The 17,459-nt window shown below is 39.9% G+C and overlaps 1 protein-coding gene across 1 annotated transcript in view; it reads right to left on the bottom strand.

Moving 5' to 3' along the window:
* Nucleotides 1–2,027: 2,027 nt before the first annotated feature.
* The window catches only part of tent5bb (terminal nucleotidyltransferase 5Bb), a 21,743-nt gene continuing 6,311 nt past the window's right edge, over nt 2,028–17,459 (bottom strand). The window contains exon 2 of the mRNA XM_015042518.1: nt 2,028–5,272. Within this exon, the coding sequence (XP_014898004.1) occupies nt 4,250–5,272 (1,023 nt within the window). The 3' untranslated portion in view covers nt 2,028–4,249. The remainder of the gene's footprint in view (nt 5,273–17,459) is intronic.

Below are 17,459 nucleotides of genomic sequence, written 5' to 3'. Positions count from 1 at the left end.
GCGTTTTTTTCAATAAACATTTAATTTCCAAACTAAATATTCTGGACCTCAGTATTTAGCTACCTAACAAAACATTTGGTTCCTAGCTAGATTAGCTTGTTTCTACATAGATCCAAGCTAATAACCAAAGTAGGTCTCCGATAAGTGGAAGTGGACTATAAAAATCAAAAGTGAGTTTTGCAGACCCCTCTTTAATTTTAGACTTAATCACAGTGTTTGTTTATTTATTTATTTATGTACATATTTTTGTTTCTTTTCTTTTCATGCATCATCAGTGCTTTTCTTCTCAACATGTCCAATGTGCCGTTTTAACATAAATACAGTTGTTTATTCACGGCGACACTTTGATCAACATGGCTTTATTGTGTCTATTCCAGTTTAAAACCACCTGCTCATAAGAGAAAATAATTCAAAAGAAAATGAATCAAGATATTGTTTGTGTAAAAATACTTTGACTACACATCTGTACTTTACAATCCAGCTGTTTTTTTTATTTTTATTTATTGCTGGTGAACATTTGTGAAATAAAAAAATACATAAACAACTACACCACTGGGTAGTGTCTGAAAATGTGAGCCACATGACTCAGCAACCTTTTAGCTGCTTGTGGAGAAAGCAGTTGTTTGTGCAAGTGAAATAAAACTGTTTGTCAAACAACTTACTTAAGGGCTGTTTAAATGTTGCACAAACCACACGCCTTTAAAATGCTTAACAATGTCTCCAATAAACGAGCTATAGGGCTGCACTTAAACTGGCAGATGTAACAAAAGAGAGCGTTAGGGCTTGTCACAGAAAATTATTAACTCTCTCCCAAGTGCAAATTTTATTTTGGCTTTATGAGCATTTAACAGCCATCTTGTTAAAGCAGAGGGTTAGTTACTAATATACAAAGACTTATAATTGCTCTTTTGTTGCTGCATAGCAACTGAACTTAAGGACTGAAGGTTTTCTAATTTCATTTGAAGTATTTTTGTTTATTCAAGTTCCTTGATTGACTTTTGGACATATTCACATATTCAAATAAACCAGATTTCATAAAACCTGGGTGTTTCGTCCTTTCATATGTACCAAGTGCCAAATAAGTACCAAAAAAAAATATATATATTATAAAATAAATGTTATATATATAACATAACAATCTCTGATTCATTAAACTTGCCAGAGGAGACGGCGGTCTGTTCAGAGCAGAGCGAGTTCCTTTGAGGCTGCATGTTGTCAGTACATGTTTGCTTTAGAGCGACTCTCCAGGGCTGGTTCTGTTCACCGGATGTCACGGCTGCAGGTCCGATTGACAGTTACTCCACAGAGGCAAGTCTCTCGTCAGATTCATAAACTGCTCCTCAATCACTCTGAAATCCGCTTTTCTAAAATGAATCGACATTCAGACGCAAGAGTTCCTGCAGACCAGAGCTTCTCTGCATCTTCTCTGGAAACTGTGAGGCTTCGTGAGCAAAAAGTTCACATTAAACCAACGAGAAACTGGTCAAGTAAGGAAGATATTTTATCATCTAGGAGGAAAGTTCCCTTGTTATGCCCCAAAAAGCATAATAAACAAAAGTAAACTTGTGTTTTGAACCCCATGTTTTTGTTTTTTTTCTGCATTCACAAAGGTAAACTTGTGGAGTTAACTAGCACCGTGTGCTTTAACTAAACCCTCAAATGGATCATTAAAGTAATGACAACTCTGCACATCATCTCCATCATCACTGTTATACAACAGACTGTGCCTTCAGTCAGAGGTTTTTCCCAGATTCACTGCGATACAGACGGCTACTAGAGATCTGTCTGAAACTGTTTGAAAAAAAAAAAGTCAATAATATGAATCATCTTTATGCATGGTAACCCTGTTAGTGAGACATTTTTAACCATCCTAAATACACAAACATTTCCAATAAAAATGTGGTGATCTCCAGAATAGTTTGTAAAAAAAAAATGAAATCACTTTTACAGATTAATATGAGTTCATTTATTTTTGGTTCTGTTGGTGTGAGGGTGGATGAAAAGAAAGACCAAAACACACTCGTCTTCCAGCTGTTGAGGTGTTTTAATGAAAAAAACTCAAAGGAAACAAAACCCTGAAACAAAAGGTTAAAACATAAATCTTACATAGCAACTAATTAAAAGAAGATAATATTTAGGCACTTGGAACCATTTACAGTCTTTATTTCTGGTGCTACACAAGAGAGTACTTCTTTTGCCTCCTCTCTCCTCCCAGTCAGTTCAGCTGAAACCACAGAGAGAACAACACGCACAAAACTGCTTTCAGACTCACTTCCAACTATTTACATTTCCGCCAAGCCTCTAATCAAAAAACAAACCGAAGTAGCAACGTTCCTCTCACATATGAACCCTTTGTATTTTTCCCCGGCACTTCCACGAGGGTTAAAGGCCGTCAACAGAGCAAAAAACACATTGATTATAGGTTTCATTTTACCCACACCCTCATCTTTTTATACAGCAGTTTAATCAAAATAACTTAGGTTTTTGGATTTACAAAACAATTTGGCATTAAAAAGGAAAACAAAAGCAGGATTTTTGTCCAAATTGGGTCTTGAGATGTGAATTTTTAGCCAAAACCAAATTGCTGCAGAGGTACTGTCTACACAAATGTCTGTAGTCTCCACAGTGTCACGTTCCCTCCTCCACCACAGGGCGGACTGCATTCTGGCTCACCCACGGCTCTGGACCCCGACCAGTATGTTGACTAGATGAACCCAAACAATTACTTCCCACGTTCTGTTCGCTGGCAGAATGAGAATAACAAATAAATGACGCGTTCACAAGGAATGCTTCGTAAATGACATGAGGTGGAATCGTTGCTACAAAGCTCAATGAGCTTTCATGTTCCATCCGTACATCCAGTGTCTTTGGTTCACCCCTAGCTCGAGTCTAAAGGACAAAATGTCCAGGAAGGGTCAGCCAGACATTCCTCTCCGACTTCCTCCAGCTCATTCTGGAGGTTCCCAAGGCGTTCCCAAAACAGACCAGGATATTCCAGTGAGTTCTGGGCCTTCCTGAACTGTCCTTCTGATGGGTCATACCTGCAAAGCCTCCAAAGGCCTTATCATACTAATAATGCATTTTATTTGAAGGTGCCTTTCAAGTCACTCAAGGTTGTCGAACAAGAAATACGGAACAGTAAAAGAGGAAATATCAGATGTCTGAACCACCTAAGCTCTACCTGAGGTGGTTCAGGTAGAGCTGAACCACGAGGGTTAAAGGCCCACCAGACACCAGGGCTGCCCCTGGACGACAGATCTGAAAACTCATTTCAGCTGCTTCTGTTGGTTGCAGCTACGCTACCTAATCATGTTGAGGCACTATGACGGACATCGGAAATGACGGACCGGAGTATTGGACGGAGCGACTCCGATTGTTTTCCCGAGTTGTTTTTGCTAGTATAGCCATGGCTTCTACTTGTTCAAGTTGGGCACACTCAGCCTGTAGATCCTGTAGGATCCTACAGGATCCTAACATGTACTAGGAAGGCAAATCTGTTTGTTTTTTGTCACAAATATAAAGAAAACAAAGAAGCACAACCCATCACTCTTATTAAGACAATGGTATTACATGACTAGTCCTGAGATGGACTGGCGTTCTGTGTTGGGTGTACCCAGTCTGTCACTCAAAGGTCACTGGAGACAGACACCAGATCCCTCACCACCCTGCAATGGCAAACGGACGGATGTATGGTGGTATGGATGGATGGGCCTGACCAGCGAATATCAGTTTAATACAATATCAGAATAGCAGAAAGACACAGGATTATTTCCAATAACCATATTTGCCCCTAAACTTGTACTAAATGTTTTGGGAGTTTACTTCATATATCTTCTTAAGTCTATGAATCAAAATAAAAACACGAGTTATAGATAACGCTACAACAGATGTCATAACTAATATATTATCTGGCTATTATCTGAAGTAATCACTTCAGATTGTTTGTTTCATTTCTGTATAAATAGCTTAATATTACGCCACGTTATATTGCAAGAACCTCAGGCTGGTCCAAGCTTCAGCCTGACTCATTAGTTTAGTACTAGTTGGTGATATTTTACATCCACTGGGCCTGTGCATTGTGTGACCCGTACCATCCAGAATCCCAGTTGATCCAGCAGAGCCAGAGCCAGAATGCAACACCAACACCTGTTGTGGAGGCAGCGGAGAAATCAAAACAACAAAACATGCTCACCTAATAACAACTTAAAGGTCAAACAAAAATATGTCCACATATTCCTAAAGATGGTCCTCAGCTGCAAGGCAGCCATGTCTGGTAAGAGTTACTGCGCACGGACATGGACTGAACCTGTGCCACGTAGTAGTTGCTGAAGTTGACGTCTCTGACGTAGGGAGCAGGCTGGTAGTAGCAGGTGATGTTGGACAGGGCGGGGATGGCATTTTGTTCGGCCATGACACGCAGAGCCAGGGCGGATATTAGAGCCAGCGTCTGGCGCCGCTCGTGGCCCATCAGACACACAGTGCTTTCGTCCACCACCTGCCTCAGCGTCAGCAGGTACTCGTAGCGCTTGTGCTCGATTCCCACAAAGTGGTTCTGGAGATACGCCTCCAGCTTCCACTGCTGCTCTGCTATGTCGGGAAAGTCGATGAAGAAGCGTGAGCACATGTAGCGCTGCATCTGCTTCATGTGGCTCTCCGAAGACGGACGGAAGCTGCGCACCAGCAGGTGGCAGTACTTGAGCAGGCCGCCGCCCCGGATCTCTTCGGGGTTTCGGGTGGCGATAGTTCTGGAGCGGAGGTGTTCCAGGGCTTCCTCAAAGTCTCCGTACATGCTCTCACCCTGCACGCTAGGGTGGAAGGTCTCGGACATTGCCGTCTCTGAGCAACGGTCGAACAGCAGTAACGAGTCCAGCGAGATCTGGAAGGAGTCCACACTGAACTCGAACTGCCTCCTCAGGGAGTCGACGAACTTTAGCTCCACATTCTTGCCAGTGTTGTTGGACAGTGAGATGAGGCTCCAGCGATCTGTGTCGTTGCAAACTTTCACGAGTTTTTGCACGTACGCCTCCTTCAGGGCCAGGGCCGTGATTCTCTCCCTGCACACGCCTTCAGGCAGGAAGTCCACCAGGCAGTCCAGCACCACGTCCTTCACCAGGCGAAATGTCTTATCATCAGAAAGACGGAGGCCAAATATTAGGTCCAGGTCTTTGTAGCCGAGGCCGTTGTCCTGGTGAAGCACGTGGCTGGCTGCAGAGCCGTTCAGCTTCACGTCACGCACAGCCACGCCCTTCTCCTCCAGACGAGCTCTGACCACCTGAAACACACAGAGGAGGAGACAGAAAATTGAGAGATGTGATTATAAGAAGGTACAAGTCAAGGTAAGTCTTCAGGGTTTATACATCCAAAAAGATTGCATTGTGATTCTATTGTTTCTGTTTATGAGAACATGCTATTAGTGTGTTTATACACATGAACTTTAGCTAAATTCTGTCCAAGGTTTTTACCAAAAATAATTCAAAAGGGAAACCAGAGAAATGCAAAAAGATCAGAAGTTTGATGATACTTAAATAATCATAATGATCAGCATCAGCTCCTGTTATTTACTCATCAGATTCATAACAAAATGCAGAATCGCACACCTCTAATGCTTCACTAAAAATTATGTTTCACAGAAAGGCCAAACTGTTTAATTTTGTTCTTATTTGACTAAATACACATCTTGCTTGTGGTAAATAGGACTTCTTATGGGTTTTGTCCAATAAGAGCCTTCAAGGACTTTTTAAATTCTCCCATAAAGGTAAGATTTATAGAGTGCATGGTTAACACACAGATTTTTCTACACTGAACAAAGAAAACAGATGATCCAACTTGAATATATTGCTTGTTAATTGGTCACAAGTCATCAAATTAGGTTTATCCAAGAGAATTTATGTTGTCAAGTTAAAGAAACATAAATGAAGTAAGTTTGACAAAACTTACTTGTAATAAATAAATAAATAAATATTAAGTTGGAGATGCATTCTCTTTTTTATTGTGTTAGTCTAACAATGACACCTAAACAGTGACAGCCATGATGGCCATTTGATGCCTAAAATCTTCTCAAAACAGTTGTATTTTTATTGCAGTTAAATGATGGAAACACAGGCTATTTACTAATTAGATGTATTCTGGGGTAAATAGTTAAACTTTTTATTTTATGCTAAAATAAAACACACCTTTCCACATATTTTCACATATTTAGTAAGATAATAATTTAATTCTGACCCAAACTTATGCTCTACTATGTGTTCCTCTGGTTGATCAGATCTATCCATAAAGTAAAATATATTAATTTCATCTGTCTACAGTATATTTACAGTATCCAAGTAATTTAAATATTGTTACTTTATCTATCCATATATGACATAAATGTAACAAGTGACAAAAGTAACTTGACATTTTGTGAAGCTACATTTTGTAACTTAACGAAATGTAAAAAAGGTGAAGAAATTTGAAAACTTTTCTTTTATTTTTTTGTAGAATTCCTGTCAAATCAAGTGGTACTAAGTCCATGAATCAGATTCTGTTTCAGCAACCTGCTCCAGAGCACCAACAGTAAGACGGCTGCCTAGAAAAATGTGATACATCACCCAAAAATAATGACACTAGAGATACCCATCTGCTGCCTGCGGGTGACACTGTCCCACATACTGCAAAGCAGATCTCTAGGAAAGCAAAAACCTGGTTTAGCAGACTGATTTGATCGACTGCACAGGAAAGCAACAGCAGACACAAACCCTCACTGACTGAGAAGATGGTTTATTTGAAGACTGGAGCCCACGCTGCTCTGCTGGGAGAGTTAGGAACATTTCTGAACAGTGCAGACACATTCATGTTTCCTGTCAGTTTGACTAAACCACTGAAGCTCAAAAACTCAAAACACAGCTGGCCATTTAAAAACTTTCACTGAGCCTTAGGGATCCATCACCGCTGTCTTGTAGTTATGGATTTCAGCACAAACAGATGTCAAAGTGCAAATAAAAAGTGCTGGGTTATTTCTTAAATCCCCACACTTGGTTTTAGAAGTTGGCTTGGTTTAATCGCAATTTAAGTCAGAAATTCTGACCCCATGTTGCTGAGTTAGAGAAAAGACTAAAAAAGCTTCATCATTCTTCAGAGACCAGCACTTTAAATCAAAGTGACCTGATTACGAAATAGGAAGATGGTAAAGAAATACTGTAGCGACTTTACACAAAAGAACAGGTACTTTATTCCAACATAATATTAGCCGCTCAGCTGCTGAATTAAACTGTGACCATGTAACTGGTCATAAATTCAATATAAAACAAGCTACGTTTTATGTAGTTAAATACTAAGGCTCTTATTTACCAAATTCAATTGTCAACTAAAAGTGCATTCTCACCAGCCTTGTTTAGTCCGCTTTAATCGAATTCTAGTTAGTTTGCCTAAGAAGTCCAGTTCATTTGGAAGGTCTAATTGATCTCTGGTCCACATACAAATGTAGGCGTCGGTTTTAGAACCTACTTTGCTTAGACTCCAAGCCTGCTTGTTTGGGATGAAAACAAGAAGTCAGAAGACTGTCGGTCACCGATTGTCTAGGTCATGCAGTCACTGGTTGCATCATGAGAGCGACACCCTTACGTCCAACCTGCCATTTGTAAAATCTCACAACAGCCAGTAATTCTCAAAAAAACCACAGACTGAGTAGGATGTTCAACATAGCTTGTTGGGTTGTGTTGTACAGATCTTGTGATGCTACTTTTCAGACTCTGGGGCCGCCCAACTCTAAGACGACCCCCACCCACAACAGCTGTTACACAATTGTAATGGAAAACTACTCAAACTCTGTTGAGTACAGCTGAACTGAGTCAAGCTACACTGCTAGGTTCTAGTGAAACGCAACCATAAGTGAACAATCTAAGGGTACTGGACTTTAGATGAATAACCTGCATGCATTGTGAGACATTTTCTCGTCTTAATATCAGTGGCTTTTACTTTTTGTTTTGATTGTATTCATATTCCTGCAGTTCATCTGAGGAGTAGGAGGGCGAAGGATTTTTTTAACCATCTGGTCGTCTTCCCAGGACCTGCTTTCCTCTTCATAGATATTTCATAGGGTCTTAGGCAATTCCTTAAAGCCTCATCAAGGTTTCTGATTGCCTGTGGGATCCCAAAGGCATCTCTAGCTGTCTTCAGTATCTGCAGAGTTGAAGGCAACATTGCGGATGTTGAAGCCTTTCAAACCCCCCAGCAGCCATCACCGTGATCCTCTTGGATATCATTTGGCCACATTTACTGAATGGATTACATTCCGATATTCTTGTTGTACATCCCGTTTAGATGGATCTGTGATGGACAATGGACAGACATGCTGATTGTCGTAGTTTGTTGCCAGATTTGATTTTAAAACAGTCTCACCCTAAAAAAGAACCAAGAGGCACTCCACTTTGTTGCGTAAGGTGAATAAACGCATAAAAATTCAGGAGCTTTCCATTCATCCAGCTGATACTAGACACCAGTTTATGTCTAGTACTGTCAAGAAAAAAAGATCATCTCCACATTTGATGTGTTTTTTTATTTTTGTCTTAGAAACTTAACATCTGAAGGATGGCGAGTTGTTTATACAGTGCCATTTATGCTTGAAAATGTAAAAAAAAAAAAAACACACAATCCAACTAATTAAAAAATATATATTGGATACTTTGTGGGAAGAAATTACTCATGGTTTCACAAAATATCTGACCTCAGTTTTAAAAGTGGGTCTGAGTTAACGGCACGTCCCAATCCATCCGTCTGTCCTGTGAGGAGCAGAACCCCAGACCCCGACTCTCCATCTGGCATGACATCCATAACAAGTCATGAAACAGACTAGTGTATTTCCCCCATGACGCTCCAGCACCTGGTAAGCGCAGCAAGGGGAGACACTTCCGCCAATGCCAGAGCAAAGAAGCCTTGTAAAACAGAGCCGCAAACACACCAGACTGTCTGGTGTTGACAACGCCTTGGCAACAAATAACAGTCTCTCCACTCCAGTCCTGCTGTCTCAATAGTTTCCTCAGCTATTTCATTAAAAGTTGTGGTCTGGATGTGTTTTTATTATGGAAGTTTGAAATTACACAACTATTTACCAGCCCCCAGCTCCCTGGACACCCACGAAAAGCTCTAGGCAGTGAGTCAGACGATCTTGCCAAGCGAATGGCAGCTGAGATCGAGCAGCACCCTGACCTTCAATTCCCTCCACAGCAGTCAAGTCACACAGTAGCCTGGCGAGCAGCAGGGGATGATGACAATGATGATGGTTTTTCCTCTGGTCAGAAAACCTTCCCAGAAATGTCTTCGCATGGGTGGTCGTTCCACCTGTGTGCTGGTAGCAGTTGAGAGTTTTTGTTTTGTTTTGTTAAGGGTCAATGAAGTATTTGTTCCATCGCGTCGAGGACTCACAGAATGTCTCGGATCACTCTGGCTTTATTTGACTAAATTATATCCAAGAGACAAATTTAGGGAGATTCCAGGCGCAGCAGAGTTTTGAGTGGACTGTATAAAGTTAATGTTATGAGAACAACTCGGTACAACCGGGGGTTGATTTAATTTGCTCAGTTCGCCTCCATCTTTGCAGCACCAACGTGTGTTCAATTACTTTACCATTTCAAATTTTATCATTTTAGTATGGCCAGCATGCTAAATCTGATGCCAGTAAATGAGATTATAATTTAAATTGGGCCAAGTCATTTTACTATATATGTGTGGAAAAAACATATATATAGTAATATATAAATGTTCACTGTTATGCTGATGATATTTAGCTATGCAGTGGGTCAAACAGTTAACATATTTCTAGAAGTGATATTAACATGAAATTTTCACCAGGCGTTACTACACATAACTTAATTTCTGAACTTGTTAGTTGTGGTTTCTTTTCATGTATGGATTAGTCGGGTGGTTACCAACACCTGGTTATGAGAAATAGTCATATTATGACCATAAACTCATATTATTGGAATAATGCCGTAGTACTACGAGAACAAAGTCCTATGAGAATGAAATCAAAATAATGTGAGAATAAAGTTGTAATATTTGACTTTTTATCCTCGTAGTAATACAAATTTACTCCCGTACCATCTTATGGTTAAGATAATATGACTTTATTTTCATAATTTGATCACTTTATTTTTATTTGATAGCATTACTAAATTCTTTTTTAAAATTCATTTTCTTAGCAACCTATTATTTGTGCTAAGCTTTTGTCTAAAAGATGAAAGAAATGTTTAAGTATTTAAATGCTTTTACAAGACACCGTGTTCTATCATCACCGTGAAAAAAAACTAGATTTGAAGGCTATATTTCTCCTAGTGCCCTCCTCTGGGAGCACGTGGTGTCTTCATTTTCCTCAGCCTCAACAAAAGCAGAGTGGCTGGTTGGTCCACAGCCCGGCAAGTCGGACGCTGACGACCATAGCATCTGGTCTTTGCTTACCTCACGGGCCTGTTGCACAGCATTATAACGGTCAGTAATCCATTCCTCACGGTCTGATTCATATCCAGGCACTACTGTCCATGACAGAGCAGTTCCAGAGTCTCCCCACTGCCTTCCCCTCCGGCTACGAAGCCCTTTGGTCGAGCGTCTGCGTTTCCCATTGTGTCGTGTGACGCAATACGGAGGCTGCGGAACAGCCCACCGGAGGGAGCAACATGAGCCACTGTCGTGGGTTCCGGCTGTGGTTTGATGACTGCTGATGTTAAATAAGTCTTAGAGTGCAGAGGTGTCATTAACAGTAGAAGTTTTTCCTCCACTGCTCCCAGCGCTCACTCCCAGCCTGACCACAAACAGATGGTATTCAAATGTGGGCCGTGGACGAATCTGCTGCTGAAGGAAAGTGGGTCGAGGGTGGTGAAGGGTGGAGGAGGAGGGTAAGGGGGTCAGCTACTAATGCCGTCATCCACTATGGTATGGTAAGGATTGATGACTAAACTGCTTCCATCTGCCTCATGCGGACGCCTCATGTGACATGACAAGCTTAAAGGGGCAATATCATGTAAAAATCTATGTTTTTGTGCTTTACATAATGCTATAATGTTATTCCCTCGTTAAAAACAAACACAGAGTGCTGTTTTGACTCTTTCATGCATGTTTGTGAAATCTTTTAATGTCCCGTGGCAACCATACAGCTGAGCAAAACGCCTGGGTGGACCTAGCTCCGCCTTCAAGAACGAACCTCCTCCTCCAAGCTGCAGTTGGTAAATTGTCAAGTTTCCGCCTCACACAGCAGCTCCTCTTCCCCTTTTTAACTCCTCCACTCAGCTCCTTCAGACTAGCCAGGAGCAATTAGCAAACACCCAGTGGAACTGAGCATAAGCTGAGCTCATTGTAGGAGCTACTTGTCAGAGTAACGTTGGTAAAAATGTGTTAAAGGGATAATAGAAGAGCCATGTTGTGAAGACTTCCTGAAAGCGGATTTTCAGAAAGAGGAATTTTTAAAGAGACAGAGCCCCAATTTCAAGGCGTTAAATTACAAAGTAAAAAGACTTTTAAGTCATTTTTGATGTATAAAAATATTTTACACAACTGAAGGTAACATAGTTACTTGATTATGCTACAAAATACCACTATGTGTCTGGAAAATGTAACACTGCCCCTTTAAGGTGGAAGAAATTGTGGCCTTACATGTGTGACTTAATTAAATATTTGTATCTCTAACTTATCCACCGATTTAAATGGTGAAAAATAAATCTGATTTAGTTCCACTGTTACTTGTTACATTTTTTCAAGTCATGTTGCTGTATCCCATAAAATACTCCTTCCCATTACTACAAGTTCTGCTATCTACCATAAGTATTTGTTGAGTCATCATGTATTTATGTGCTTTAGCTGGACCATCCATCCATCCATCCATTTTCTGAACACCCTTGTCCCTCAGTGGGGTCGGGAGGGGTGCTGGTGCCCATCTCCAGCTAACGTTCCGGGCGAGAGGCGGGGTACACCCTGGACAGGTCGCCAGTCTGTCGCAGGGCAGCTTTAGCTGGACCTGCAAAGATAATTTTCACAATTGCTAGAAAAAGTAAACTTGCGCCATCCATTTGGAGCAGCAGGGGGGGGGGGCTCAACAGGTTCAAAGCCAGAGAGCACTTATTTAAAAGGCAAGAAAGTAAAGTCTGACAGCAAAGTCCATCTCACAGTGAACTATGGCAGACCCCTGCAGCAGAGGTCAACAGGCCCAGACAATAAGGTGGAGAGAATGAGCCGATTTATTCCCCTTAGGAGACTGAAGACTAGACTCAAACATTTTTCACACATGCTCATCTCAGTGGGGAGTGGAGGCAGTTCATATGACACATAAACCATGTTTTTATACACAAACACAAAATCTGCTGTCACCAGAATACAGCATGATCTCATCTACAGTGGTTTGAAAAAGTGTTTGCCCCCTTCCTGAGTTTCTATTTTGTTTTTTGTTTTGTTTTTTTGCGTGTTTGACTCGCTTCTGTGTTTCAGAACATCAAAGCAATTTAAATATTAGTCAAAGACACAACAAGTAAACACAAAAATGCAGTTTTAAAATGAGAAAAAAAACATCAAAACCTACATGTTCCTGTGTGGAAAAAGTGATTTCCTCCTTCCACATCACTTAACTTTGGTTTATCAGGCCCAGACTTGACTACTGCCACACCTGTTTTCAATCAAGCCATCACTTAAATGGCACCTGCAGGTTAAAGTGAAGAACACCAGAAGATCCTCAAAAGCCAGACATCATGTCGAGATTCCAAAAAGTTTCAGAGACACGGCAACAATTCCACCTCTGGACAGCTGGAAAACAACAAAATGAAGACTTTGGAGTGGCCTTGCCAAAGTCCTGACCTGAAACCCGTTGAGATGCTGTGACCTTAAAAAGTCGTTCACGCTGGGAAAACCCTCCAAAGTGAATGAATTACAACAATTCTACAAAGACGAGTGACCAGAATGTCCTAGAAAAGACTCTAAAAGCTCATTAAAATGCATAGTTGTGGTGTTAGGATGTCTTACTTTGCCTAGAAATTGAAATGGGGCAGTTTGAAACTCTCACAATATGATAGCCATGGCTAAAATACAGAGTGAAATCTTTAGGATTCAATAATTTAGATTAATACATACAAATTTAGTAAAAAATTAATTTAAACACTCTAGCTTGAGGTTGAGTGCTTTGACAGACAGATCGCTCTTATCTTGGGAACTTCAGTTTCTGTTACTTTCGAGAGCTGAAATATTTCCAAAAAGCTGAATTTCTCCAGCAATTGAAGACAGAATTAAAAACAGGAGAAACAGTAAAGCCTTTTACCAGCCCTGTAAAAAAAATCCATGTATGAAAGATTAAACAACAGAAGCCTAAAAGCTGCTGAAAAGAGTCAGCCAAGAAGTTTAATCATCTCTGGAGTCTGAACCGTGAAATGGATTTTCATACTTTCCCCTTTCTTCCAATGCGATAAAGTATCGACTCTTTGAAACAACGAAGATGGGTTGGGCAACACCAGGCCAAAATCTAAAAAGTACAGATTTTTGGGGGGATTACTTTAAGATTTGAGACTGTGTTTTTAATTTAGAAATATGAGGGTGTCCATGAAACCGGGGATCAGAACTTTCAAAGAATCTTTTCCACTTTAAAGTTGTGCACACATGTGGCTTTGTTGAATTTTCTGATGGTTTTGTGCCGTTCCGAACTTTGTGTTCTTTCCGTTTTTATCAATCCGGGGCAATTCATTTGAAATAGTGAGCACCTGCTCCTGCTATAAAAGAGGTGCAGTCCATTTTCGTAACCGTTTGTGGACAAAATTTCCACGCCGGAGGCAAACGCAGGGAGGGATTTTTATTTATTTTCTCTTTTTGTCCTGAAAACGACTGCTGACGTCTCAAAAAGTCAGCAGCAAGTCACTACAAACAAGCAGAGTTTCTCACTGAGATATCCACACGAGCTAATTCGATTAGCGTATTTTAACAAAGCGCAAAAACGGTCGGAAATGTTGCAACGCCGTACTGTGAAGGCTTTTGATTTTGTTGTTGACAACCTGTGGCCATATGCTGTTGGCTGCCGTGTCAGAACAATGTGCTGCACTGTTTAATACCAACAATCACTTGGTCCACAGTGATTCATACATTTTACAAGGGATTTCAAATTTAATTCCATCTGCTGCTGATTAAACCGAACTCTGTTTACATGGCTTAAGTTGATCAAAGCCCAAATTATACTTGGTTTGCTTTGTAACTTGACATCATACCCAGCCAACACTTGTCTAAAAACAACACACATTTCTCCATTGGTTGTTTTTTTTACCAACAGATATCAAGAACACAAGATTTGCAACGTGCATTTGATGAGTAGCAGATAATCCTCTTAATGTCTTCATTTAGTAGAAATCCAGCCTGGTTAGTCCCTCATTGTGGCGCCATTTAAACACGAGGCGGCGATTATTTGCACTGGAAGCGGACGTTGGATGTTTCCTGTCTGAAACATATGCTGAGAACATGTACAGCATTTACAGTCAGATTGACTATCAGATGTTTTACCAGCTTATTTGAGTCAAATTTCTTAATTACTTGTATTGCTGCTGTTTGTTTTTGTTTTTTTCCCCATTTATTTATTTTGGTATTTTATCAAAACATGTCTCTCAGCTGTAAATGAGATCTTGGATCTCCAGGGGGCAACCTGTATAAAGAAAATGTCCAACAAATAAGTAAATAAATAAGAAACAAAGAAATAAATATAAAAAATGAATCAATGATTGGAAATGTTTTAGGCATTCCGTGTTCAATGTGTGTTCCACATAGGAAGATCATTTGTGGCGCACCACCTCCACCCTCCATTTATTGTTTAAATAATTATTGGTTTGCGGATAAATAAGACACCCAATGCTTATGTAATGACAGTTTAAAGGCTCATAAAACTCCCATAAACTCCTATGACGTTGTCCACCAACTAATCTGAATTTCCACTAATTAAAAACGCCAAGAGAGAAATCTACTGCAGGTGAGACATTTACTGCTCTAATCCTTTATTAAAACCTTGCTTCAAAAAATTCTAAGCTGTCCCTTTAAGGAGAACTCAACACCTGTAGAGCAACAAAGCTGATGTGTGTGGAAGAACATCTAAAGCTCCAAATCACAAATCAGCTTCCTGAACTTTGATGTCTGTATTGCAGCAGAGCGTGTTTAAAAAGAAGTTTTAATAAATCAAATATCTGACTGTTGTAATCAAAATGAATAAACCTTAATCTACACCAAAGACCGTTTCAAGCTGCATTAAACCAAATTTTCAGATTGTTTTATCTGGAACATTCATTCTGTGACCTGGCAACCTTTAAAACACATCATTATGTGTTTTATTCTCCCTTTCTCAAAAAACAACAACAAAAAAACAAAAAAAAAAACAACTCACACACCTTCCATAGACAAAAAAAAAAGTTGCGCCAGAAATGCAACAAAAATCCCATTGGGCTTTTCAGCAGCAACAGATTGCCTCTGTGGAACACGTGAGGGAACCGTTGGGTGAATTTTCCGAAAGCCGCTCTCTCTGAGAGGTCCATAAAAAAAAAATTAAAAAAAAATGTAGCAGTTCATGCAAACAGAACTGCTTGGGGTCTCTGTTGCCTACAGGACTGTAAAATGAAGGAAACACATTAGCAGGGGGGCTGCTGGGAGCAGATGCTGGGGTCTGCCTTGATGGTAGAGCCCTTTAAAGCACATGTGTGCTTTAAAGGGCTCCACCCCTCCGCCCCCAACCCCTGACAGGATGACTTCTGAAAATATGAATTATGTAAAGTGAAATATACAGCGGATTAAAGCACCACCTGAAGGACATCCATTGATAACGGCAGCACAGGCTTTTCCTTAACCAGTAAATCAAATGATCTGAAAAGAACTAGAGGAAAAGTGAGCGAGTGGAAAACTGCAGTCACAGTGTTAGCTCATCCCCACATGTCTGTGTTACTAGTGTGAGCAGTTAAATGTGTCCAATACTCCAAAAACACAAACGCTTACCAAGTATTTTGGGTCTAGTTTCCAGAGCAAATACCTTACTACACCTGAAATAAGACAAAACTAACTTCAGCAAGATTTAGGAGTTTGTTTTAAGGTAATTATCCCTTAATATTGATTAAAAAGTTTTAGTTCCACTGGCAGATTATTTCACTTATATAACATTGGAAAAACATCTCATTATAAATGAAATAATCTAGTACGTTTTCATCGTACTAGATGAAAACGAATTATGGACTATTTTAAGTCCATAATTCCATTATTAAGGAGTTATGGACTTAAAATAGTTCCTATATCTTGCTGAAAAGTTACTTATACTTTAGTTTAGTCTTATTTCAAGCATACTAAAATATTTGCATGAAAAACTAGACCAAAACCACATTGTACCATTTTGTACTTTTGCAGTGAAAGAGAAAAGAACAGTTGATTAACAGAGAAATGTCATCCAAACAACACTTTCAAATAAGAATTAATATGTATGGAATGGATGAAGATAATACTCAAACTCTATGCAATAGAGCACCTGACTAAATTAATATTAATGAGAGTGTGCAGGAGGTAAATAAAAAGTGTTGCATATTCTGAAGCTTGAATTTGCAAGTTCGACTATGTCAAAGTCATACGCATTATCAGAGCCGGCCCTAGGCAGAATCAAATTAAGCTGCCGCTGAGGCCACCTCTCCTCCAGGCCAGCAGGCGGCGCCAACAACACCTGACCTCTCAGACAGAAAGTAGATCTCTGGACTTCACATTTCACAGTTTCGAATTATTTACGTGGAATAAAAATACTCCACTAGGTATGTTAAGCTAGGAACAACACTGTTGGAGATGTGAGCGAACCTGACAGAATCATAGCAACACTCCAGGTACTTCAGAATGGTTTGATTCAAAGAGAACATTTAAATGGATAAGACTGCCATCATCTGTTCCATAACATAACAAGACATAAAGCTCAGAAAAGTCAATTTGGCATAACGCCTCCCTCCACTTTGAAGAATTTTGGAGACGCCCATAAACTTGGTCCAAATTCTGTCATAGGTCTTCACAAAATCATAAAATGGTAATCAAACACATCTAACAGTGAGTTTGATGACATATCAAACTTAAATAACAAGTATTGGCTCTATACCAAAATATGCAGTATGACACCCCTAGTGTTATGTTTATTGGTGATCCTCTGAAGTCAGGTAATCACAGTCCTAGTAATCAAAGAACATACTTTTAGTTTAATAGTTATGATTTCACTGTCTTATTTTCACTGTCTGAATCGTTCTTGCTGGAACTAGTAATAACTAGTTGATTTATGTTTGGACTGTCTGAATTTTGCAGTGCTTTATATGACAGTCAGACCAAATGAGCACTTTATTTATTCCTTTTTATTGAATAAATAATCTGAACTGGAAATGGGGGGCAGTTTTGAATCAGCGCCCTACTGATTCACGGACCGGCTCTGTACATTTTCTTTTTCCAACTTTATCATAAAAAAAGAAGAAGGAAAAAAA

This window comes from Poecilia latipinna, unplaced genomic scaffold, assembly GCF_001443285.1.
Source record: "Poecilia latipinna isolate Pla-1442-1.1 unplaced genomic scaffold, P_latipinna-1.0 Scaffold593, whole genome shotgun sequence".
In the NCBI taxonomy this organism is placed as follows: Eukaryota; Metazoa; Chordata; class Actinopteri; order Cyprinodontiformes; family Poeciliidae; genus Poecilia; species Poecilia latipinna.
Note: the sequence above shows the minus strand (reverse complement) of the source record. Positions and strands in the feature narration are given on the sequence as shown.